Here is a 25599-nt window from a genome sequence, read left to right as displayed (position 1 = left end):
AATAATAGTAATAATAAAAAAACACATAAAATATTTATAATAATGGTAATATAATAATCCCAATAATAATAATAATAATAATAATAATAATAATAATAATGATAATAATATTAACTACCCATGTAATAAATACTATAGATACAAAGTGAGTGAGGACGATTTTATGAATAAATAAACCAACTGTTTGGGGATAATGATTTTTTTCTATGTACAAGTAATATTTTGTACTATATAACTGACGCAATTTTTATATCTTAGCCCTCGTATTAGTAAACATACTTCAGTTTTTCATATTTCTTTGTATAATTACTTATTATTCTAGATTTTTCGTGGAATAAAAAATGCGGAGGAAAAAGTTTGTCTCTTTTTTTTTCTTCTAATCTTTTTTTTCCCTCATATCATTTCATTTCTAATGATAACTGTATTTTTTCCACTTATAATTATCTAGTATCATCGATAATTAAAGATTTCGATAATAAATTATTTAAAAATAACTAATATTTTACACAATTAAAATTATTATTATTATTTTTATTATTATAATAAAGGTAATCTATTATGAATAAAACATTTATTAATTTTTAACTTATTTACTTTTTCATTTTTTTCTCTTTTGTTCGTCAAAAATTTTTAGCCAACATGACTAGGCCCCTTCCAAATAATCATTTTTTCTTTGGAAAATTTATTTTATAACAAAAGATCAGAGGCATAGATCTACTTGCCTTACGAATTATTATTATTACTATTATTATTATTATTATAATTATTATTTCTAATAGTTATTATAAATGTTTGAATATCATTGTTATATTATTAATACAATATATTTATTTATTTATTTTTTTTTTTTAATTTGTATTTTTGATCTACCATGGGACTTCTATACAATCAAAAAATTAAATTAAATTAATAAAAAGAAAAGAAGGAAAACAAGAAAAAAGTAAAAATAAAATACGGGAGAGACTTATGGGAGTTTTGATAAAAGAATGTCAAGACCTTAATAACACATTTATAGTGTCTTGCACATTCTTTTTTTCAATATCAATTTTTAAAATTATTTATCTATACAAAATTAAAAAATAACGTAATATATGTTATATTACTTTGTCACTAATAATAATTAAAAGCTTTGTACAAAAATTTAATTTACAATTAAAAACACTTGAATTGTGTAACCCTATTATTATTATTATTATTATTATTATTATTATTATTATTATATTTTTTTTTTATTTTTCCATTTTCTCATTCAAATTGAACTATCTAAATTAACGACGAGACAACAATTTTAGCAAATTATTATGCGTACTCTTTCCTCCTTTTTTCCCCCTCTTTTTTCTTGTTTAATAATAATAATATTACTATTATTTAATATATTTGATATTTATCATACGATCTCCCTCCTCTAACTGTAAAAGAAATACAGTAGTATACAAAGATAATTTAGAAAATAAAAATAATAATAATAATATCGATATAAAGAGTACTCTAATAATTGAAATATCATTCAAGTTGTCTTTTTTTTTTTTTTTTTTGTTTTTTTTTGTTTTTTTTTTGTTTTTTTTTTGTTTTTTTTTTTTTTTTTTTTTTTTTGTTTATCTCATTACTTTAGTTGTTGTTTTAATAAATATAGATAGATAGTGATTGTAATTGTCATTGAAGATTCAACAGAGAATCAGTCGAATTGTAATGTTAGCAATTGTCGACATCAAAGTACAATTTAATAAGATAAGGGCGTATGAATATAATTGTGTCCATAAATCCCCGAATGTTATTAGATATTACGGTAATGAGTGCATAAGAGAGGTGTGCATAAAGCACCACAAGGAAAGTGAGTCTGGGTCAAACGAGAGCTACTGCTGTGTGGTAAAGTTGCATTAGCGCTTGAACATGTACCGGTAAGCAAGAAAGTCGATCCTTGGTATTTGCATCTACTGCAAGCCAAGATAAAGCGTTGTATCCTTCCAACACATATCTATATAACAAATAAATATAATAATAAAAAATTTCATTATTTTTTTTTCGGTTTAATTAAAAAATATATATACCTCAATACATCCGTAGTATATTGTGAGTCAAGAGGATGAGCTGTTAATGCACTCTGTTGCTGAAGTATATCATCGCTATTTTGTTGTATGGCTGGACTGTGTAGATGAAGAGCATTTTTCAAAAATGCCGGACATACACCTTCAAGATGTGGACACGTTGACCAGAACCAAGATGGCATACGGCCTAATGGCGCTGTAGATACCAAATAACCAAGAGCCAATGGTTGTAAATGAAGATTTGCTACGTCTTCTGTTTGATCAGCGTTTGCAGTCTAACATAATACCGGTAATTTAATTAATATTATTATTATTATTATAATTATTATTATTATTGTTATAAATGTTTTTTTTTTTTTTTTGTTTAGAAATAAAAATAATAAAACATACCCTTGGTGTACTGCTGCATGGAAATGGACTACCAGGACCGTCATGATTTCCCATACCAGAACCACCTCCGTCACCGCCCAAAGGTGAACCTTCTGGTCTATGAGGACTGTTACCAGGACTTTGTCCACCACCCGCACTAGCCTCAGGCCAAACATTAAAAATATCGTTAAAGTCTCCCATACCCTCCATACCTTCCGGCATGTCATCATTTAGAGCTGAAAATAATTCATCGTCACCAAGCTCAGGTCCATTTATATGCTGCTCTTGAAATGCTGTTTGTGATGACTATATATATATATATATATAAAAAAAATAATAATAATTATTATTATTAAAAAAATAAATAATTATTTAATTATATTTAATTGAAATTACTTGTGTCGTAGCTGAAGTCGGAAAGACAAGTATATGAGTACAAGTGACATCTTGGGGTGTTGAGAGTTGACAGTTAACAGATGCTTGACTAAATCTTGAATCTGGTGTAAATTGATCAGCCATTAATCGAAGCGTTGAATCGGGCTCAAGTGATACAAGACAAGCACTTAACACACATGGTGCAGCAGATGGATATAAAAGGCTGCATTGACCACAAATATCTTTTAAATGTTTAGAAGCTTTTAATAGTGATTTTCGAGAAAGGAGCCAGCCCCAACTTTTTAATTCACCATGACCTATTCGACCAACTCTGCCTACAACTAGCCTCCATGGTTGCACCTATTATAATAATAATTTATTAAATAACAATAATAATAATAATAATAATAATAATAATAATAATAATAACAACAACTTACGCCTTGTGACATGACACCAAGTATAAAGTCCATAAGTTTTTGCAATCCAATACGTCGAGCAGATGCACGTTTTCTTCTTTTACGATTTGGCACATCAATATTTATAGCAGCACTCTCAAAAATTTCACCACGATCATCAGTCGCAACTGCAAGTAATAGTGACTGATCTTCACTCAAGCAATAACTAAGATACATAACAGCACACTCTTCTGGACCGGCAATACCAAAAGATTCAGGTGCTTCACTCTTTGATCGTAATGGCGCAAGTACATAGGCCGGTGTATATAAACGATAAGCCGCTTTATTTCGTTCCTGAAAATTATAAATATTAAATATATTATTATTATTATACTGAACATATATAATAATAATAATAATAATAATAATAGAAATAGAAATAATTACATCTTTATTTTTAAGGAAAATATCAGCTGCTGCAGCAGTACCAAAACCAGTAAGACTTTTAACTGTTGAATTGTGATTTAATAGCCGTCTACCTTGGAGAAATACATTTAATGCCAATGAACGCATTTCATCTTGAATTTTTCGTCGTTCACGTGCTCGTCCTAATTCTACTATACTTTCCAGCGATATTAACTGTAAATAATAATAATTATTATTATGTATATATTTATAATGATAATAATAAGAATAATTACCTGGACATTAATATTAGATCTTAAATTTTCGGGCATAGCATTGAGTGCTGTGGAATATGCTCTTAAAAGTGCAAGAATAGCTAATCGCCGGCGATCTGAATTTTCAGGACCACCTAATGAAAATGGTTCAACAATATAAACAACAATTGATGGAGGTTCAATTTCTTCCTCATCCGGTCCAATAGTTGTCGTTGTTGAGGTTGTCGTATTAGTTGTTGATCCAATTGATGATGATACAGTTGACGTATTTGTCGTTGAATTAATTGATGTCGTTGTCATTGGATTTGACGAACCAGGTTCTGTTTTAATAGCTATTGATGAATTAGTATTAGGATTTATTGATGACGAATTAGTATTAGGATTTATTGATGTATTTGAAGGTGAAGAAGGCGGAATAGCCGGTGTAACATTACCCATTGTTGAATTAGCATTTGGTGTTGTATTTGATAAGGGTGTTTCACTTGGAGCTGTTTCATTTTCACCAACAGCAGGTTCTGTTTTAATATTAACACTAACAGTATTAGTATTAGTATTAATATTAGTACCAGTAGCATCTGGTGTTCCTGGCATTGATTCACCTGGTGGTACAGACGGTGATTGTGATTGTTGTTGATGATGTGAATGATGTTGTGATTGTTGTTTGTGATTATTTGAATCAGGATCTAATAGACTACGATCTTGAATAACTTGAGTTAAATATGGTGCTAGTCGATTACTACAGACTTGCGCATAAAGCCTTAATTGTTCACCCATTTGATTTTCACCTAATAATTTAAACCAATCATCAACTAATGGTTGTTTAGACCATTTTTGACATGATGATTTACCAACACGCATTATACCATCACGACATGTTTTTGTTATTGGTGTATGTTTTCCTAATCGACAAATTTCATATGTCGTTGATAATTCACGAAAAAAGTATTTAACTTTATTTACGATTGTTTCACTGTCTGGCGCCAAAACAACATAAGCAACATCACGTGGTCCAGAATATGGTTCTAATAATAATTTTTCCCAATAACTCAGAGCATAAGGTGATAATGATAACCAATCTCTGTCATATCCAACAACTAAAGCTGGTATTGGTTGTGGTTCACATCTATCCTCAGTACCACGACCAGCAAGACGATGAAATTGCCTCCAAGTTAATGGACCAGTAACTGTATATGGTGCTTCCCACATTCTTGTAGTACATTTTTTTTGTACTGCATCTTGAAGTAATGGTTGAAGTGTACGCATCATACGAAGAATATCACCACTACACTGTGGACCACGAGCTTTTAAAAATCCCCATCGATGTACACCAACCATTCTTACTGTTCTTTCAACAGAATTACCACCATCTATTAATTTACCTTGTTCTAATGCAATTAAAGACACTTCATTACCATCATTAAATTCTAATGTATTAAGAGCTGGTAAAACATTTAAATTATTTATATTATTATTATTATTTCTATTAACTGCATATACTTTAGCAGCTCGATATAAGCTACTAGCCGAACTTTGAATAATTGCACATTGTTCACGAAGAAGCTCTAATACACTTGGAGTGATAACATCAAGTTCTTCAGAACCAGATTGTTTATTATTATTATCAGTAGCAACAGCAGCACCACCACCACCACCACCACCACCACCACTACCACCACTACCACTACCACTTCCACTTCCTGATATTACTGCAACGAGTGATCCTTTTTTCTTTTCAGATGGATCCTCAGCAATACCTGTTATTTCCATTTCATCTTCATAAAACAATCCTGCTTGATGAGCCAATCGACGATATACCACTGCACTAAAACCACAATTGCACCTTATTTGTTCTTCATCTTGAAATAAACCACTACCGTTTGTCCAAGCACCAGCTAAATAAACAGCATCAGCTCCTTTTATATTACCAACAACTTTTTGACCGTAATTGCAAACACAAAGACTGCAGCTATCAAAATTATGATCACGAAATATATTAAGAACAGTATCACCAAGAAGTATATTTACTACTAAAGAATTTGATTCTGGTGCACGTATTGGACCCGGTGTATCTGCATCAATACTATTTATATTTTTATTTAAATATGATGAAGTTGTTGAAGTTGCAGGACTTGGTTGATCATAAGGGGGAGGTGGAGGTCTTCCTGCTGCCGCTCGATAAAGATTACCAACATTATTAGGATTAGGACTCGAAGGACATAATTGCTGTTGATGAGATATTGTTGCTAATTGCTGTTGCTGCTGTTGGTGGTGGTGATGCTGTTGCTGTTGTTGTTGCTGGGGTGGAGGTGGTGGTAATGATGGTTGTTGTTGCTGTTGTGACAGTTGTTGTTGTTGTTGTTGTTGTTGCTGCTGATGATGATGATGCTGTTGCGATAGCTGTTGTTGTGGCTGTGCCTGTTGATCTTGATGATGTGATTGTTCTTGCTGTTGATCCTGTTGAGTATTATTAACAGATTTTGATGGGGGTACTAATAATGATGATGAAGATGATGACGATGAATGTAATGGATTTTTTTCATTACTACTGTTATTATTGTTTGGATTATTTGTAGAATTATTATTACACTGCCAAGAAGGTCTATATACGCAGTGTGAAGGCAGTGTGATAGGTGGCAGAAATTGGCTAGGTAAATTAGTTAATGGTGCATATTTTGATGATCCAACAAGTTTACAAATTGTCGGTGGTTTAAAAACATAAGACCAGTCATCAATTGGTTCTTCTGAAGGTGATCCCATATTTGGATAAATATCTGGAGCATGACGAAGTGATCTTTGAGGTGCCGTAAGTTCAGTTTGATCGATTGGTACATCATTTAACTGACAAGGTGATGCTACTGGATTATGTTCCAATGAGGGTGGTGTTGGAAACATTTTCGATAATTCTTCAGGCCGAAGAACACCTACACCACGATTATTTTGTTTAGTTATACTGTCAATACGAGTATCTTCATGCATCCCACCAGATTTATTTGAACCTGGTGGTGTTTGGACTTGAAGTTGATTTAAATTTGTTTCATCACTTGATGTATCAGGATCTGAATTATCAAATATCTGATCAAGATCTTTATAAGATACTTGAAGACCTTCGCTGGTAAATAGAGAACCCGAGTTTGGTGGTTCATCACGTGGTCGTCTTAAACCATCAGCACCAACTACACTATGTTCCCCACTATCATTTTCCTCATCTCCAGCTACATCAAATTCATAAGGATCATTTCTATTTCTTTCACTTTCTTCTCTTACACGTTCATTTTCTTCACCTTCTCTGTCACCATTTCGCCTTTCACCAGTTCCTGCACAATCACCCTGAAAAAATAATTTTTTAAAAATCCACATTATTATCAATATAAATGTCATTAACATGAAATTTTTTTTTTTTTTAATTATTTTAAATACTAACCAAAACTACACCTGGTTCTTGTTTTATTTCTAATTTTGTTACTTGTGGCTGCTGATTTGTCGGTGAATTTGTCACTGTATACAAATTATTACCACGTTGATGTAGTGAACCAACCGGTGGAGATGGTTTAAATCTTTTAACTGGATGATTAAGCCAAGCCTCTTGAGTTGAATAATCATATAGCCAAGAAAGTGGAGGTTCATCTTCTAAAAGTGCACCTTCATATTCTCTCGATGAGAGTATTGGTCGCTTTAACGTTGTTTCAGTTATCATATTTACAACTTGATTATTATTACAGCTACTATTATTATTATTATTATTATTATTATTATTATTATTATTATTATTATTATTGCTGGTGGTATTATTGTTGTTGCTGTTGTTATTATTATTGTTACTGCTGGTAGTGTTGCTCGTACTGATATTGCTGCTATTATTATTATTGTTATTATTACTACTAGTATTGCAGCTGGTTGACGAGACTGATTTAGATCCATGTAATGATGTTAATGACGGAGCTGCATTGGGATGATTTGACGGTGGTTGAGGACTCAACGTTGGCATCGTTGGATCCACCGACGGTGGTACAGATGCCGGTTCAGAATGAGGTGTTGGAAGTGGTGAAGGTGCTGGTGAGCTTGGTGACCCAACCGATGGTACTGGAGGACAATCACCACCAGTCGGAGGTCCTCGAGAATAAGAGGGTGGACCTTCAGGAGGTGTATTAGGTGCATCATTGGTTCTATTTGAAATCGACCTAGATGATAATTAAAATAATCAAATATCAATCAAATTTTAAATTTAATTCGATAATTAATAATACGATGTTATCATTATTTCAAAATCTAAATGAATATGATTTTGATAATTAAGCGATGATAATTAATTATATTATTAGAATGATCATGTATATGTGTGTGTTTTTACATATAAATAAATTACTTTTAAAAGCTAAAACGACATTCATCCTACCACCTGAAAAATAACTAGAATGAGTGATCATGCTTGAAGAATTTACAAACTATATTGACATGCAGCAGTTTATTAAATAATAGGAAAAAAAAAAAACCCCAATTAGTACGTAAGATATTTTAAAATTAGAAATGTGAGTTACAACGATATTATTTTTAATATTTATGATAATTGTGGATTTTTAGTAAAGAAGAAAATAAATTAATTTAATAACCATTATTAATGCATTTTAATTATAAATTGAATATTAATTATATTATTATTATTATTATTATTATTATTATTATTATGTTGTTGCGCGTGATTTACGATAAATGGATGTGATTACGAATTTATTGATTATTTTTAAATATAAAAATAAAAAAAAAATTGGGGGGAAAAATACCCACCTGGGGGCATTAGCAAGAACAGAGGGACAAGAAGCATCCCACGGAATGGTAGAGCGTCGATGGAAAGGTACGACAGCCCGTCGTCCACCTTTATCAACTCTCTCCCTCTGATTTTGAGAGGAAGCCAGACTCTTCCAACCCCCGGGGGTTGTGCACCTGTAACCGATGCGTTTTCAACCTCTCGTAATTTTTTTTTTCTATTTTTTCAATTTATTGTTCCCAATCAGGTAATAAACATTCATTAATTTATAAATGATATAATGAAAATATCATAAAATAGATTTATCATCGAGATATGGATTTACATGCGATAATGTGACGTTAAAAAAAATAAACAATAACTATTTTACCAAGTAAAAAAATTAAAGAGTAGAATTTTAACATTCATAAAAGTAAAAAAATAAAAAAAAAATTAAAAACGTCACGCAAGAAAATGCTTCTAATTCTAAAACCATTTTTCGATGCAAATTTATATTAATTTGATAATAGTATTTTTTCAGACACATAACAATAAAAATTCTAAATAGACATACATATTTTTTATTTAAATAATATATATGAAAAACACTATGGCTTATTTACAATCATGCTTATTCTCAATAATTAAAAAACAAACGCAACATTGATAAAAATAAATTAGCTCAAGATAACAATAATAGTAATTACTATATTAATATGAAATTTTATAATGCTTTGAAATAAAGAATGATTGTAATTTATTTTCATAACAATTAATAAAAAAAATAATCATAATAATTATGTTAAATATTGAATGTTGTTAATTGTAGGACTTACTTAGAACACAAGCAGGAAGACTTTTGAGTTGGATCAATAAACGTCCAGGTACCAAGCTCTACGGAAGATTCATTTGTTTTGGAAGTGGATAAAGATGATGATCCAAGTATACACTCGGCCCAAACACGTTCAGGTAATTCAGTTGATGGTTTTGTTTCACCTTGACTGTAATTTTGATAGTCATAAATAGCTGCCGCTGCTGGACTATAAGGAGGTGAAGGTGGCAATTCAACAGGCAGATCATCCATGTCAGTAACGAGAACATAGCATGATGGATATCGCATCCTTACGCCACCAACAAGTACCTCCACGAAAGGTGGAAGACCGGGTTCAATGTTGTTATTGTTTATTGGATAAAAATGTTTCCACTCATCAAGGAATTGTGAATCGATACGACTCGATTGTCCCGTTAGAGTACCAGCAAGCCCATACGGAGCAAGAATTACTATAAAAATGGTCAAAAAAATTTTTATTATTATTTTTTAATTTATTCAAACTAATACAATTATATAATTATTATGTAAAGTAAAAAAGCTTAATTACCTTTAGCGTCAGTTTGAGATGCCTGTGTACGTTGAAGACAAGCTCTTGTGAGATATCGTACAGCAGGATGTTGCCTGACATCAACACTTGCACAAACAGTACTGTCACCGTGCACGAAAAATGCAAAAGAAAATGACAAATGACTGCTGTAAGCGGTAAAAAATAAAATTATTAAATAAAATTAATTTTTAATTATTATTATTGTATATAGTGATAAATTATTTTACCTGTTGCAACGATGTTTCTCGAAACCGTCATAAGGCTGAACGAACCATTTTCCAAGGCGAACAAAGTCACGAGACAGTAAACAACGTTCAATGAGATTATGAAGAGCCTTGAAGAGTAACGAGCGGCATTCATACGAGAGACCGCTTTCCCAAGAGCCTTGCTCACTCTCTGTTTGTTATATTCCATTATTATAACATTTATATCAATAGTTTAAATAATAAAAGTAAAATATTTTTTAAATAAAGCTTGTGTAGTTACGAGTCATCTTCCGATTGGCCGAAAGGCACGTGGTTTTGTCAAACACAATCGATAACTCACGTAACCAAGACAATATACATATACATATATACGGTAAATCTAAAAAATAAATAAATATAAACTTACGGCAAGCAATAAGCTCTGGTGAGATAAGACCCGATAAATCGGGTTCCTCTCCATACCAAAAGATCCAAAGCTCTTTGGCAGCGGACAGTGATAAAGGTGGTGGAGCGGGCGAAGGTGCTATTCCCATATCAAATATTGCGCCTGTACCAGAAGTACCCATTGCCGGTGTGGCCGCCACTCGTCGCCACACACAGAGTATATCGCCAGCTAGACAACGCGAGAAGCTCGACAATACTGGATCTTCAAGGGGGGTACCCACGGATCCACCGGCCATCTCGCCCCACACGAGTTTCCGCCATTTTATCCCGCATAGATCCGTCTGAAAAAAAAAAATAATATTATTAAATTATTAAAGGTCATGATCAAAATTATAATTATAATAAAAAAAGTTGTGTGATAAGTTTGAATTTTTTATTAATATCTAGAGACATGAGATAAGCGTTAAAAAATAATATAGCAGAAGATTAAAATTTCTAAGTGAGGGTGAAAAAATAATGGCACCTGTTACATGGATCCTACAATTTATTTTTTTTTATTTTCTGTTTCTTTTTTTTATATTCTCAACTCCTGAGGAGGCAACTACTACTCACTTGTCATTGAAAGCTCTCTCATAACTTAAACTATCAAGTAGTTTATGACGACAGTAGTAGTGTCGGTGCTTATCTTACTGAGTTTCACGTGGGTTTACATTGATATTGGATTGTATTGTATTGTATGTTGTAAGATTACTAGTGAATAAAACACGGTTATGCCGGTTATGCGACTCCTCATTTGTATTAGTTAATTTAATACACATTGTGTCATGATTATTGTGACCTCAACAACTTTAAACAAAGCTATTTGGAATAGTATTAAATTTAAAAATGCTGCACAATATGCATTCATATATATGCGTGTATTTTTTTAATAAAAATAAAATATAAATGTAAAAGGGTAAAGAGCATAAGTATAAGAGAGGGGAATAAAAACGAGATGTCAAGTTACACCGTATGATGGTTTGTCAAGCTTCACGTTGATCAATACATGAGCAAGACGGTGTGCAAGTTAAACCGCGTGACTACATTACATATTTTATTTTTTTAAATTTTATACTTGTAACATATTATTTTCATCTCTAATTCTACATATGTAAAAAATCTTCAGTTAACGTTAATAAATTAATATCGTATAAATATTTAGTAGTTTTGACAAATATCCTTTATTTGAATAAAAAAATACTGGGATTTCTACAATACTTTCAAATATTCCATCTCCACTTAAAGTTTAGGCTTTCACCTAGCGGTTTGCTCCATTTTCTTTAGCGGCATTATATCAGTTAAGGATTAATAAAAATTATATTTTAAATCATCCACAATCTGAATAAAAATTTTATTGTTTTATAACTTGCCTTCCTCATTACATTTATGATTAATTTATCGATTACTTAACAAGCAATTTAATCTTTATTAGATAACAGAAAGTGTATAATAAATGATACAGTAATGAAACGTGTATACATTTAAATTTCATTAATTTAAAAAAAAAAAAAAAAAAAAAAAAAAGTAACAAGTATGCAGTAGATTTATAGACCAAAAAAGGACAATGCTATTAAAGGAAATTATTGGATTATTAATTTGTTTATTTGTGTGAATATGCATATGCAATATAAAAGTGCAACTTTTAAATGTAACCCAACAGAATAAAAAGAAAAAAACAATAATAAGAAGTTGAATTAGTAGGAATCTATGAGCAGGCGAAAGTAAAGTCTAATATTACAGAGTAACGGACAACAGTGGTGTGACGACGTCCGCTATTTACCTCCTATCCTGGAAAGAGGAGGAAAAAGGAGAAACAAGTAGAACAAGAGATCCTCCAATTTTTTAAATTTTTTTCTTGCTTTACTAATCTGAGATCACGGTGATTTATCTTTTAGTTTTATTTTTTTTTAAATTTCTGATCGGTAATTATAATCAACAATAATAATATTAATAACAATACCAGAGTGTGATGAATTAAAAATTAGGTGAATCTGACACATAAATGCATTGCGAGTCATCTCGAAACTCTTTCTATTTCTTTCTATGGACGTGAATTCTAGTATAGACTTAACGTGTATAAGCAGCAACTCTATTCGAACGAAGCACACAGTCGATACACAAACAGTCGCCACCACCGTTACTGTATATCTCTTTCCCTCTGCTATACATATTTCTTTCTTTTTCTCTATCTCTATCTCGCTCTCGCTCTTTCTTTCCACGTATATATACACGCATAGCTACGTAAATGTATGCAATGTATATGCTGCTACGTCTATATATGTATATGTAGGAATATATTGTACACATCTCTAGAGAATCTTTCGCTTGCAAGTCCTTCTGTCTTTCTTTTTCTTTTTCTCTCCTTTTATTAAGCCCGTTTTATTTCATTATTATTATTTTTTTTTAATCGTTGTTATTTTTATTTTTATTTTTTTTTTTTTTTTTTTTTTGGTTTGATTTTTTAGTGGTTTTATGTAGGAATAATGGCATGAGAAAGTGTGAGAGCTTAACCAATTGATTAAATAAAATCCCAAAAGAAGAAACTGACTTTTGGGGTCCAGGATGCCGCTAAAGAGAGCAATGAAAAGCCACGAAAAGGAATGAAAAGCAACGAAAAGCAACGCCTTAAAGTAAACCAACTAAAGACAAAATACTGTGTAGGTAGACGACGTTTAATTTGGCAATAGATAGATATATAGATAACAAATAATTATAATTAGTGTTTTAGAATGAAATATGGTATATTATGTACATAAAGTAGCATATAAAACAATAATTTGTTTTTTTTTTTTCTTTCTTTTTTTTTTTTTTTTTTTTTTTAATTGAAGGTAAGATTTGTACAAAAAATGGGCAAAAAAATAAAATAAAAAAAAGAAAAAGAAAGAAAGCATGGTAATGTCATAAGTTAGATATGAGTTGTTAAAAAAAGACACTGGTAGTACTCACCAGTGCGAAGAAATTCGTGTGGCAATCCTCCAAGCTGGCTCCGTTAGTCTGATGCGACGGGTGCGTCATGGCTTCTCCATCGTACACGACGTTTTATCACTTGTTGTTAAACTCCTCAATAAACCCACACACTTTCCACAGCAACTTAATTATTGGACAAATTATTCGTCCACAAGAATTATATTATTAACCAACATTTAAATGGATTTTCACCTTTCAATGGCGATTGTAAAATGGCGGATTGCACTGAGCACAACAAGCAATAGCAGACACCAGACGGGAGGCCAGCCAGACTATTCACTAAAACTACTCTTGCGCCAGCTATACGACAAAATGTTAAAACTTTAAATAACCATATTTATATCATATATATATGTAGATGTATATGTATATGTATAATACACCAAACACCAACTCGAAAAAGCCAAAAAATTTACACAACACGAGTTATACGAAACTCGAAAAAATTATTCGTAATACTCACTTTTTAAACTTATATCACTTGTTAATATTATAAATATTGGGTTTGATATATTGTTATCATATAAAATCACTGCACTTGCTGTTTATCTATCCATAAATAATAAAATTAAATCGTCAATCAACATGGCGGCGTTCATCAGACAGATCAGGCATGGCTCTTTTGCAACTTCACATTCGGCTAAAAATTCACTACTTGCTCTAATAACGGTTTGTTATTTTTTATTTTAATTATTTTATATTTTTTTATTATTTAACATTAATACAATTTAATGATTTATCTTATTTATAAAATAAATATATATGTATATATATAATTGCATACTGTATACATATACATATATATATATATATATATATATATATATGTAAACGATGTAAACTGTCACTAACACAAATGTAATAATAATGACTGAAGGCGCCAGTACGTCATGATGTCGTAAGATGCAAAGCTAACAGGGCCAAGCAAAAACAAAAACAATCCACAATCAAAGGCAAATGGGAGTGGAATGAAAAGTCACTTTCAACTCGAGGGTAAGTTTTTTAAAACAATATTTAATACATAATATTTTACTTTTTATTTATTTATTTTATTTTTTTTTTCGCCTATTAAACACAGGTAATTTAATAATAAAATAATCATGAAATAAGTCGTGCCGACGTTTAACTCATTCGGATTGTGAAAACCACGGCCATTTTGAAGACCCACCCCCTCCAAATCCTCTCCCGTTGACTTTTAGCACTTATACGCAGAAGCTTTGATATTTCAGAGGCGGGGATGTTGCTACTGTTAACCATAGCCACCGTAGCTGTAGACAGACCAGTATATAAAAAAAAAAATATTGACAATCTTGTACATTGCCCTTTTTTTTTTCTACTCCATAATATTTATATGTATATATATTTTTTATTTTTTTTTTTTTTTTATTTTTTACCTAATAGTAATTTAATTTAATATTGCCAAGCATAAATTTATTAAAAATTTCCACTATACTCTTGTCGTTACTGTCAGTTTTGTATCTAAGTTACTGTCACTTGCATAATAATTATTATTTTTTAAATTAAATATAAAATAATAATTTTAAAAAAGATTTTTCTGTCCCTCTGCCTCATTTGTTAGCATATATAATTTAACTGCTTCTTGAGCTTTTTATTCGTCAAGATTTTTTTAAAAACTTAGTAACCTTTAAAGCTAAATTTTATTAACATAATACTTGATACACTTAAATTTTATTATTAACAGATTTCTTCGGCCCCTAAAACCTTATGAGCCACCAAAAGATGCATCCGAGAAGCTCGACAAAATTTGTAAAGACCAAGGACTGTCAGAGAGTGATTTTACAGAATTAAAGGATCTTGATTTGAGATTTAAGCTGTTTAGTATTTGTGCAGATGAATTCAAATGTCATATTCCAAATTCAATATTATTTAACATACAAACTATTGGTAAAAAATTTACTTTTTAATTTTATTTTTCTTGTACTATAATAATAATAATGATAATGATAAATTTTTTTATCGCAGGAGATTTGAGAAAGTTTTATAAGACTCAGATAGACACAACTCTACCGTTAGATGCAAATAAAAATATCGATTTACCACCAAATCTACATATTCAATATGAATATAACAGATTCCATCCAGATACAGATATCAAGTTTGGCGGAAAAACGGCATTTCCTAAGAGCTCAACTCTTGTCACTGGTCTTAAATATAAGAAAAAGTATCCAAGTCTTATACTTGACAGTCCCTGGACATAAATTTATAATTTATTTGTTAATTAACAAGCAAAGAAATACATAATTAAATTAATTAAAACCGATATTTTTTTTTCTTTCTCTATTGTTCTATAGTTTTAATATATATATATATACATATATTTAATTTTAAATGAATCGATCCATCACAACGTGGCAACCCTCTTTCCCTCTTATATATATATGTATACAAATAGCAAGTATAGGAATTTCAGTAGTTAATACAAGCAATGGTGACCGAATAAATATCAAAATATAAACTAAGTAACCATTTAATAGAAAGTGGAAAAAAAAAAAAATATGTCAGGTATATCAAGTAACACTGGACTTATAGCAGCCCGTATTACTCCAATTTATAAAACAAAATCAAAGGTAAGTGAACTATAAGAATAAATAAAAATAGTATATCAATATTTAATTTTTTTACAATTTTACAGAAGTTGGAATTGTTGAGTATATCGAGACCTGCTCCTTTTACAATACGTCCATTTGCTGGACTCTTTAATCCTTTCCCGTACGGATGCTCAGTATTGTGCAATCATCCAGCTGACTGTGAAGCAAAAGAATTTATTAAACGTGCTAAAGAATCATGGGCGATGGAAGGAAAAGCCTTGTTGTTACCAGCCGAAATGGAAATGATTCGAGCAACTCTAATTGCTGGTGGTATTATCGATACTGGAGAAATTAATGATGGTATAAATGCTCACACAACAACAACAACAACAACAACAACTGTTCCTGAAGAATTGTTTCGGAAATATACTGAGACAGATTCAAGACCACTTACACCGACACCAACTTTGGCCAGTGGACCTCTAACTGCACATCAAACTCAATCGGATCTCAATCTTGTTCCCTGTAATCCCCGTGAACGTACTACATTAATTTTAGATCTCAGAACAGCATCACAAGAACAGGATGAAACATTAAGTTGGCATGCTCTTACACTCGAGCTCCCACCAAGTCCAAAGCGAGCTAATGAATATTTTAAGTCTTCCATTCAACATCGTCATCAATCTCGATCAGCATTGCTAACAGTTCAGACAAGTGATGACCAGGTAATAATAATAATAATAATAATAATAATTATTATTATTATTATTATTATTATTATTATTATTATTATTATTATTATTATTATTATATTTAAAGGGAATACGATGATGACGTGTTTTCTATTGATAATAATGATAATGAAAATTTTTCCTTGTTTTGTCGTAGATTCATCATGAATCATCAAGGAATAAAGAGGAAGATGAAATAAGTAATAGTGATAATGAAATACCAATTAGACGACGTGGAAAACGTTTAAAAAAACGTAGATGTCGACGCGGTTCAGCATATGGCCAGCAAAATGAAGTTAGAGATCCATTGGAGCCCACTGAAACTCAAGTTTCACAAGTAGCCGATAGTTGCCGACGAAAAAGTTCAGTAACTCAGCATGGTAATGTTGGAGAACTTGTAAATATCGATGAAAAAATTTTTTCATCGATAACACTACCACTACAACCGGAATATCATAGTTTCATTAGTTATGATATTCTTAAGCATCTTGCTAGAGAGCTAGACAGAGAAACTGTTGAAGCTGAATTTTCTTTAAAGGTTTTTAAATAATTAATATTATTATCATTATTTTTATTTAATAATAATTAATTTAAAAATTTATATTATTTTATAGAGAAGAATTGCTTTGGAAGAAGCTTTACGTGTGAAAAAAGAAATAAATTCAAATAATATAAAATCTTCATCTCGTCAAGCTCATCTCCAGTCGTTAGCTTGTAATGCGCCACGTGTTTTTTCTCGACAAAGCGCAAGGTTTGAACTTGTTAACAGCAGTAGCTTATCGTTTATCAAACCATTAGACTATATAGAAAAATATGTATCGATAACATCCGGAAGAAAAGTTATTTTCAGTAGAATATTTGATAAATATTACGAGGACAGTTTAGATCAAGTTAGGTGTATTTCACCAAATGATTTTTTCCATGCTCTTCGCGAAGTGATGGGCAATTGTTTGACAGATGAAAAAATAATAAAATTAAAAGAAATATTTAATGATATAACTGAACCAATGAGTTTTAGAAGATGGTGTGGTATATGTGCAGCATATGAAAGACTTTTATCTCCATTACCCTCCAGAGAATTAGATCCACCTGCATGGTTGGAGATTGCTGATTTTGATGCGCTAGAAAAAAGACTGAACAATGCCGATAATGTTGATCCTAAATTAATTTATATGCTAAGACAAATTAGAGATAGATAATATTTTTATTGGTAAAAATATTTTTTATCTTTATTCACTCTTATACAAATTAATCACCAGTAAATTAACAACAAAAATATACATATATATATTTATATATATATATATATAAAAGAAAATAGAAAAACAAAATTATAGATTCATTTTAAAAATTTTTTTTACTGTCACAGCAAATAAAAGAACTTTCGTTCAATTAAGCGTATTATTATTATTATTTTTTTTTTTCTGTACATTATTATAAGTAAAATTACTATTATTGCAAATACAAACCATCATTTATCAATAAATATAATAATAATTAAATAGCAAATCACATAAAAAAAAAATTTATTTATCACGAATAATAAATATGTATAGCAATAATAAGGCACAATTGTAGTAATAATAATAATAACAATAATAATAATGTTTAAGGCACAACTTTTTTTAATTTAGGCATTTTTTTAGGACAAATAGTAACATGGTGATTCCAGTGTCGCGCTTGACAAGATTCATTGCAATAAAATGCAATTTCACATCCTAGACATTTATACACAGGGCCACGAGATCCACAATTAGAGCACTCGAGTGTTTTTGCAGTATTCGGATTGTAATTAACTTTACCTAAATGGGGAGTTTCACAGTTTCGTATTTGGTCACCGCGTTCTTTGACATTTCTTATTCGTGAAATGCCAATTGGTTGATAAGGTGACGAAAAATTTTGCATTGCTGGTGTGATTGTTGACAAAAGATTACGAGGATCCGAAGTCCAACTACTATTTAATCCATAACTTCTTCCTGGCAATAAACTTTCTGGGGAAAATAATGCAGTTTGCCATGATGGATAGTTTATTGGTTGTATTGTTGAATCAGGAGTTCGTAAACAGAGTCCAGGTTTATCCCACAGTCTTTCATATTGTGATGAATGTAATTGCTGTTGTTGCTGTTGACGTTGTTGCTGTTGTTGTTGTTGTTGTTGTTGTTGTTGTTGCTGCTGCTGCTGTTGTTGTTGAATTTGATATTGGGGGGGATTTATAAGGTTAATTGGTACTGGAGGTAAAAGCGGATGAAGTTGAGAGTAAGTAGATCTTTTGGCAAGTGAAAGTGGATCGTAATTAATTGGAATATCAGTAAATCCTCGTTTAGATTCTGTATGGGCTTTAGCGATCGGTTGATGCCAATAAGAGAGTGATGAATTTTGTGGCATTGGCAAAGGATTTAAAAGAGCTGATGCATTAGCATGATATGGCATTGAGTTCGTTGATATCGGATCGGGTAATTGACTATTTTGAGGCCGAAGAAGTGGCAATCTATAAGGATCCAGCTAAAAATAGGAAAAAAGTTAATAATAATAATAATAATAATAATAATAATAATAATAACAATAATAACAATAAATATTATTTATATAACTTACTGGATAACCGCGAGGAAAAAGTCTATTCATTGGAACAGATGAATAAATTTGTGGGTCTATTTGTTGTTGAGGCTTTTGTTGTAATTGTGGTTCTAAGAATGACGTATTTATATTATTATTGTTTGAATTATTTTCAAGTAATTGTGCTTGTGATTGTCTTTGCTGTTCTGTTGGTTCCCATTGTTGTTGATTTTTTAATTGTGTTTCTGTAGATATTTTATTATGTGTCTCTCCCAAGGTATTTTTATTTTTTGAAGAACTGGTAGTATTTGTCTTATTTGATACTTGTTGTTGTTGATTAAGTATTTCAAGTTGCGGCTGTTGCAGCAATGGCTGTTGACGATGATGATGCTGATAGTACTGATAAAATGATGGTGATAACTCATTAGTAATTGTAATTGCTGAATCTGGACGAATATTATTAGTATCATTAATTGAGCGCGTTGATAATAATTGATGATTTGGAAGTTTTGTAGATATTTTAGCGAGCCAGTTTCCAAGTGATGGAAATTGTTGTTCATTAATAATGAGATTATTTTTTGGTGACTCGGATACTGGTCGATTGTCTTTTATTTTATTAGTTTTACTTTTACCCACTGATTTATTATTCAATATATCACATGAAGAAGTTATGGCAGACGATGCTGATGCAGCAGCGGCAACAGCAGCAGCCGCAGCCACAGCTGCAGTATTACTAACATTACTAGCATTACTATCATTACTAATAGTAGGACTGACTGAAGTTAAATTATCAAATACTTTAATAATTTTATGACTATTATTAGATTCTTTTAGTTTAGCTTTGAGTTGATCAGACTCATTTATCCTTAAATTATTTTCATAATAATCATTATTATTATTATTATTATTATTATTATTATTATTATTTTCATACTTTGGTATACTTGTTGTATCAATTACCATATTTTCTGGACTTGGTGAATGTCTCAGATCTATTTTCAATACTTGGTCAACATCACAGCCCATTTCTATATTATCTAATTTTTCAGTTATATCAATTTGATTATTTACCGGATCAATATACAATTCACTTTTAGTTATATCTGTTGATAAATTAAAATATTCTGGTTTATCATCTATATCAATTTGCTCGGTAACAATACTTCCAGTAGTGGTGGTGATAACTGATGAATTTACCGATGAAATATTTAATTCACTATCTTCAGATGCTTTTAATTTATTATTTACTTGTTCAAGTAACTTATTATACAGTTGGCTCTCTTCCCAATCGTCTTCATAATTATCTCCATTGGTTGAAGTTGCTCTCGGCAACAAAGGTGGACTATTTCTTTCGTCATAAGGACTTGTTGTTGTCGATGTTGTTGTTGTTGTTGTTGTTGTTGTTATTATTTCATAATTAATTGGTATTTTTGGTGATAATTTTGGTGGTTCTGGTGATGGTGAAGTGTATGAAGGATACTGAGACACCACTGATATGTCTTTGTAAGTCGTTGAACAGGGTGGAGAAGCATTTAAATTTGGTAAATCATTTATTATTTTATTATTATTATTATTATTATTATTATTATTATTATTATTATTATTATTATTATTATTGATTACTTCAGAATCACTAGTCTCCTGTGGTACTTCAGGAAGCATTTTTAATAAATTTGTCAATTTTTCAATTTGTTGAGCATAAGATTCAATAGTATCCTTAACAGGCGCTGAAGGTGGTATAAGTGTTTTTAACATAACTCGACTCAATTCAACAGTTTTTTTTTTTAATTCTCGTAGTTTTAGTTTAAGTTTATTTTTACGATAACGTAATTCTTGAGCATCCTTATTTGACATAGTTGATGAGTCAATACGCTCGTCGTAGGGTGGAGTTTGTCCACTGACAATACGATATTTACTGGCATGTTCTGTGTTGTTGATTGGCCTAGTGTCTAAAATCAATAAATATAAATTTATTAATAAAATAGACACATACAATGTTTTTTTTTCTTTTTTTTTTATGCGTGACATTTATCAATAATTTTAATAATAAATAAATGTAATACAAACCTGGTATTATTATTGGGACTTCTGGGGGTTTTGGTTGATAATATCTAAATTTAGGGATACACTCTTGACGTTCTCTCTCTATTATTTGTTTAATGCGTTCTTTTTCATCATTATTTGGTTGATAACATGCCGTTGTAATGTTTGCTTGCAAACTTTGTATTTTTTTAAGTCTCAAAGGTGGGACTATTTTAGGTTTACCCATACCTTCATCTTCCAATTTTTTATCTTTTCTTTTTCGGCGTTTTTTAATAGGTCCTAATTCTCGTTTTTGAGCATCGGAATCATTTGTATAATAAAGTGACAAAGGATCAACATTTATTGACGAATCAGCATCAATAGAGTCACATCTTTCAGGGCTTTTAGAAATATCAATAAAGTTATAATTGTTTATTATGTCTTTATAATTGATTCCATTGATATTGGTGTTGTTGTTATAGTTGTTGTTGTTGTTGTTGTTGTTGTTGTTGTTGTTGTTGTTGTTATTGTTGCTGTTGTTTTCAATTCCACCATCAGATTTTCTTTTTGCTCCTAAACGCCTTGAAATATTTTGATTACTCTTCTCATGAGACCGTGATTCTTGTATGATATTGATGACAGGTTTACGTAATAATTCATTATTTTTCTTTAAATTTGGGATATCGATCTTGGTGAGATCTAAAGTACACCGAAGTAATTGGGGTGTGACGTAATTAGTTTTTGACAATGAAGATGATGATGACGACGACAGTAAAGGTGCTGGTGATGGTGATAACCGTGGTGGTGATAAAGATGATGTTGTTGATGACGATGATGATGATGATGATGATGATGATGATGATGATGATGATGATGATGATGATGATGATAATGATGTTGTTGAATTTGATTTTGTATTTGTAAAAGTACCTTGGACATTTTTTAATAATTGTTTATTTGATAGTCCAGTGGATGCTGAATCACTGGCAGTTGTTGATGTCCTCCGAGATACAATAGCTCGATAAGGTGAATGAGGTGCCGGTAATACCGGTAATGAACGATTTGGTTGAACAGGCATCACACAAGCTGGACGATCTTTTAAAGCTGTAGCAAGTCCACTTGATTCTTGAATATTACTCGAATCGATCATTGTGCCATAGACGATTCTTTTAATTCAATACAACATTTAAGAAATAAATCTGAAAAATAAAATAATTTACTAAATTTACTTATGAGTTTAATTGTTATGGATTAAATATTATAACTATAGTCAATGGAGAATGGAGAAAAAAAAAAAAAAGTTTAGTCGTACAGAGAAATAATAAAGACTAGAGACAAAACTGATGGAGACTACTATGTAGAGTTCGTCAACTATTCAAATGAGTATATAAATCTATATATAGGATATTATTGTAACAGCGACGGTTGAATATATCGAACGTGATATGTGAATAAAATAAATAATAAGAATAAGAAGAAGGTATATAAGACAGTGAAAAATAGTAGCGAGCCGGTGTCGATGGACAATGGATATAATACGCGACTTTGAATAGTCTGTCAGTCATTTCTTCTCAACGTATCAACCAATAAGAGAAAAAAAAAAACTTTTGTTTTATATATAATCAACAATACAATAGCCAAAGGGGTCCCGTATAAGTAAGCTAAGCCACCCTTGTTCATAATTTATGTGACGCGAGTAGCTTTACTATACCAGTTGTACACTTGATTCTCTTTGTCCATTTCTTCTTCTGTAAGTTTGCTTTACACACATGGATACCTACTACAATTTTTAATATATATATATATATATATACACAAGGGATATGAATAAATTATTAAGCTATTGAGTTGGCTATATATTTCTCATATATCGAATAATAAAAAAGAAAATTATTTCCAACAATTCTAAAAGCTCTTTAGGAAGTTTTAAAATAACTATCTTTTATATTTGATTGTTTTTTTTTTTCTTTCCTCAAATGGTTTTTGTGTATTGTAGTGAATAAAAAAAGAAAAAAAAAATAAATAAAATGAATGATTAGAATGTTTATAATTTATACAAAAATATTTTTAGTTTCAATTCCAAGATTTATTTTATCAACGCTTTAAGGTAGTTGGTAGATATATATATATATATATAGTACGTAATACCAAAACATAAAATAAAAAAATGAAAATATACATATATACAACCGATACAAAAAATCTCCTGACTTTGATGCCATAACAAAGAATGCTTTGACGACGGTCATTATATATTTGAATGATCTCAGCATAGTGGGTATGGGTATATCATAAGATGAGATTACAAACTAACGGCCGTGAAATTAAAAACTACTTATGTATACACATACTTATTGAACAATAATAATAATAATAATAATAGTAATAAATATTATCTTAAAAACAACTAACGCGTTGTATCCTAAAATCAAAAACGGTTTCACAATTAATAAAATAACATAATCTATATATGTACAAAAAATCTATCAATTAAATAGTAATTAAGCGATTACTAATAGTCTTTTTTTTTTACATTACATTTCAGATATACAGTTAATGTCATTAAAAATTAAACAAGTATTGAAAAGTAATATAACAATAACAATAACATATTAAGTATGAAATATTGTGCGATGTACTTACCAATAACGTGTAGCCAGCTAACCAGTATGATAAAAAAGAAGAAAAAAAAAAAAAAAAAAAAAAGAAATACAATAAAAAATTTAAAAAAGAATAAAAATTACTTTTTAAGTAAATTACGACGTTGATAACAAATGTATCTGTTGAATGACAAACACCAACTGGCTGAAATGCGAATAACTGGCAACAACCTGTATATGCTGTATACAACAATTACGTAGTATCGATGTCAATGGGAAGTACTCGCGGTGTTTAACGCTCGAAGACGATGACGACTGACTCTATCGAGGGTGATAACATTGCCGCCGCCTCCACAACCCATCGGCTAAACACTAATATATAAATCAACACATATATTCATATCTATATACATTTTCATATATATATATATATATATATATGTATATTTCACACATACCATAATAAATATTTTACTCCAATTTTTATTACAACTTAACATTTATTACTATGTATTAAATGATAGACTATTTTTTGTTATTGAATTTAAAATACTAGAATGTCGACACTTTACTGGTTATAGTAGAAATACTATATTTTATTATTGTATATATTTATGGATAGAACAGAACAGAGCAGTAATATTGAGTAATATAATATAAAAAAATATTAGATTATGAAAGAGCGGCAGCGTGCCTGAGCGTGCCGGTACCAACGACGGTTGGTTCGGTTCTGCGCTATATTGTGGATTGTGGATTGTGGATTGTGGGTGTCGGGTCACATCCTCACATTTTGCAGGGCCACGTGGTCGTTCAAACTCACAGCACAACTCACTCTTGAGTTTGCGCGCATCAATATTACATATAGAAACAGATATCTATCAATCTCTATTATCTTCATCTATCTCCTACACTAGCCAATATATCATCATCATCATCATCATCATCATCATCATCATCAAATACAAGTACATTCACACCTGTATACTTCCTTACCTCTATACCTGGTGTATAACTCTTATAGCAACTGAAACTGACCTACGATTCATATAAACAATATAAGTAATTTTCTGAGAATTAAAATTATATATTTATAGATATACGTATTCGAAAAATTATTACAATTACTTTTATTTAATTGCGAATAAATCGATTTATAATAACTAACAATTTATTATATATTTTTAGATTATAAGGGGGGACATATAAATAACTTTTGTTTTTTTTTCTCTTTCCATATAAAAAGGTGAGAAGGGAATAAACTGGTGTTTATAACGTTTGAGAGGGTGCACAAACAACCCCTGCTGCTAATGTTACAACTATTGTTACCATTCCGGTTAAGCCTTGGTTATACCTGTATTTTATTTAATAATTTTTTTGTTATATTAAATATAAATGGTAATTTCAATCGTAAATGCTTTTAAAATTAATATAATTGTTTCCTTTAGCAATCTAATACACTAATTATTTATATTACAAAATACTCCATTTGACGATAAAAAAAATAAATAAATATATATATATATTCTTCAAGTAATGATAATTATTACTTTACCGACGT

The 25599-nt window shown here is 30.4% G+C and overlaps 4 protein-coding genes across 10 annotated transcripts; 2 read left to right on the top strand and 2 right to left on the bottom strand.

The window, feature by feature from the left end:
- Positions 1-31: 31 nt before the first annotated feature.
- On the bottom strand, positions 32-13837 carry LOC103574810 (mediator of RNA polymerase II transcription subunit 13). 3 transcript variants are annotated; one of them, XM_053736826.1, is made up of 14 exons: positions 13563-13837; positions 10600-10918; positions 10215-10383; positions 9988-10133; positions 9445-9889; positions 8650-8805; positions 7289-8045; positions 3889-7194; positions 3635-3826; positions 3230-3541; positions 2811-3149; positions 2436-2720; positions 2049-2320; positions 32-1975 (listed from the first exon to the last, which is right to left on the bottom strand). In XM_053736826.1, the coding sequence occupies exons 1-14, from the start codon at positions 13629-13631 to the stop codon at positions 1843-1845; spliced, it is 6900 nt and encodes a 2299-aa protein (XP_053592801.1). In that variant the 5' UTR covers positions 13632-13837; the 3' UTR covers positions 32-1842. The 3 variants fall into 3 exon arrangements, with proteins under 3 accessions (XP_053592801.1, XP_053592802.1, XP_053592803.1); XM_053736827.1 differs by having other exon boundaries at positions 9988-10130; XM_053736828.1 differs by lacking the exon at positions 8650-8805.
- Positions 13838-13960: 123 nt separating this feature from the next.
- Positions 13961-15864, top strand: LOC103574809 (uncharacterized). The gene is made up of 4 exons (XM_008554335.3): positions 13961-14252; positions 14461-14576; positions 15286-15488; positions 15567-15864. The coding sequence occupies exons 1-4, from the start codon at positions 14169-14171 to the stop codon at positions 15800-15802; spliced, it is 639 nt and encodes a 212-aa protein (XP_008552557.1). The 5' UTR covers positions 13961-14168; the 3' UTR covers positions 15803-15864.
- On the top strand, positions 15835-18236 carry LOC103574808 (uncharacterized). The gene is made up of 4 exons (XM_008554334.3): positions 15835-16171; positions 16237-16857; positions 17021-17401; positions 17478-18236. The coding sequence occupies exons 1-4, from the start codon at positions 16100-16102 to the stop codon at positions 18060-18062; spliced, it is 1659 nt and encodes a 552-aa protein (XP_008552556.1). The 5' UTR covers positions 15835-16099; the 3' UTR covers positions 18063-18236.
- A 134-nt stretch (positions 18237-18370) lies between these two features.
- On the bottom strand, positions 18371-24757 carry LOC103574837 (putative uncharacterized protein DDB_G0282129). 5 transcript variants are annotated; one of them, XM_014445278.2, is made up of 6 exons: positions 24500-24757; positions 24186-24413; positions 22372-22640; positions 21487-22140; positions 19459-21368; positions 18373-19365 (listed from the first exon to the last, which is right to left on the bottom strand). In XM_014445278.2, exons 3-6 carry the CDS (start codon positions 22589-22591, stop codon positions 18472-18474), a joined length of 3678 nt encoding a protein of 1225 aa, XP_014300764.2. In that variant the 5' UTR covers positions 22592-22640; positions 24186-24413; positions 24500-24757; the 3' UTR covers positions 18373-18471. The 5 variants fall into 5 exon arrangements, with proteins under 5 accessions (XP_014300763.2, XP_014300761.2, XP_014300764.2 ...); XM_014445279.2 differs by having other exon boundaries at positions 21487-22014; XM_014445275.2 differs by having other exon boundaries at positions 18372-19365; positions 21487-22640.
- Between the last annotated feature and the right edge of the window lie 842 nt (positions 24758-25599).

Source organism: Microplitis demolitor, chromosome 2 (genome assembly GCF_026212275.2).
Source record: "Microplitis demolitor isolate Queensland-Clemson2020A chromosome 2, iyMicDemo2.1a, whole genome shotgun sequence".
Lineage (NCBI taxonomy): Eukaryota > Metazoa > Arthropoda > Insecta > Hymenoptera > Braconidae > Microplitis > Microplitis demolitor.
This window is presented reverse-complemented; position numbering and strand designations above follow the sequence as displayed.

Excerpts from the sequence above, each read along its gene's own strand:
- LOC103574810 (XM_053736826.1), bottom strand. The coding sequence starts at position 13,631 with ATGACGCACCCGTCGCATCAGACTAACGGAGCCAGCTTGGAGGATTGC. Across the intron at positions 9,890-9,987 it reads ATCTCAAACTGACGCTAAAG|TAATTCTTGCTCCGTATGGG; the intron begins GTAATTAAGCTT and ends CCATTTTTATAG. Across the intron at positions 2,721-2,810 it reads CGACTTCAGCTACGACACAA|TCATCACAAACAGCATTTCA; the intron begins GTAATTTCAATT and ends ATATATATATAG.
- LOC103574809 (XM_008554335.3), top strand. The coding sequence starts at position 14,169 with ATGGCGGCGTTCATCAGACAGATCAGGCATGGCTCTTTTGCAACTTCA. Across the intron at positions 14,577-15,285 it reads AAGTCACTTTCAACTCGAGG|ATTTCTTCGGCCCCTAAAAC; the intron begins GTAAGTTTTTTA and ends TATTATTAACAG. Across the intron at positions 15,489-15,566 it reads ATTTAACATACAAACTATTG|GAGATTTGAGAAAGTTTTAT; the intron begins GTAAAAAATTTA and ends TTTTTATCGCAG.
- LOC103574808 (XM_008554334.3), top strand. The coding sequence starts at position 16,100 with ATGTCAGGTATATCAAGTAACACTGGACTTATAGCAGCCCGTATTACT. Across the intron at positions 16,172-16,236 it reads TTTATAAAACAAAATCAAAG|AAGTTGGAATTGTTGAGTAT; the intron begins GTAAGTGAACTA and ends ACAATTTTACAG. Across the intron at positions 17,402-17,477 it reads AAGCTGAATTTTCTTTAAAG|AGAAGAATTGCTTTGGAAGA; the intron begins GTTTTTAAATAA and ends ATTATTTTATAG.
- LOC103574837 (XM_014445275.2), bottom strand. The coding sequence starts at position 22,591 with ATGATCGATTCGAGTAATATTCAAGAATCAAGTGGACTTGCTACAGCT. Across the intron at positions 21,369-21,486 it reads AGTCCCAATAATAATACCAG|ACACTAGGCCAATCAACAAC; the intron begins GTTTGTATTACA and ends TATTGATTTTAG. Across the intron at positions 19,366-19,458 it reads TTTTTCCTCGCGGTTATCCA|CTGGATCCTTATAGATTGCC; the intron begins GTAAGTTATATA and ends TCCTATTTTTAG.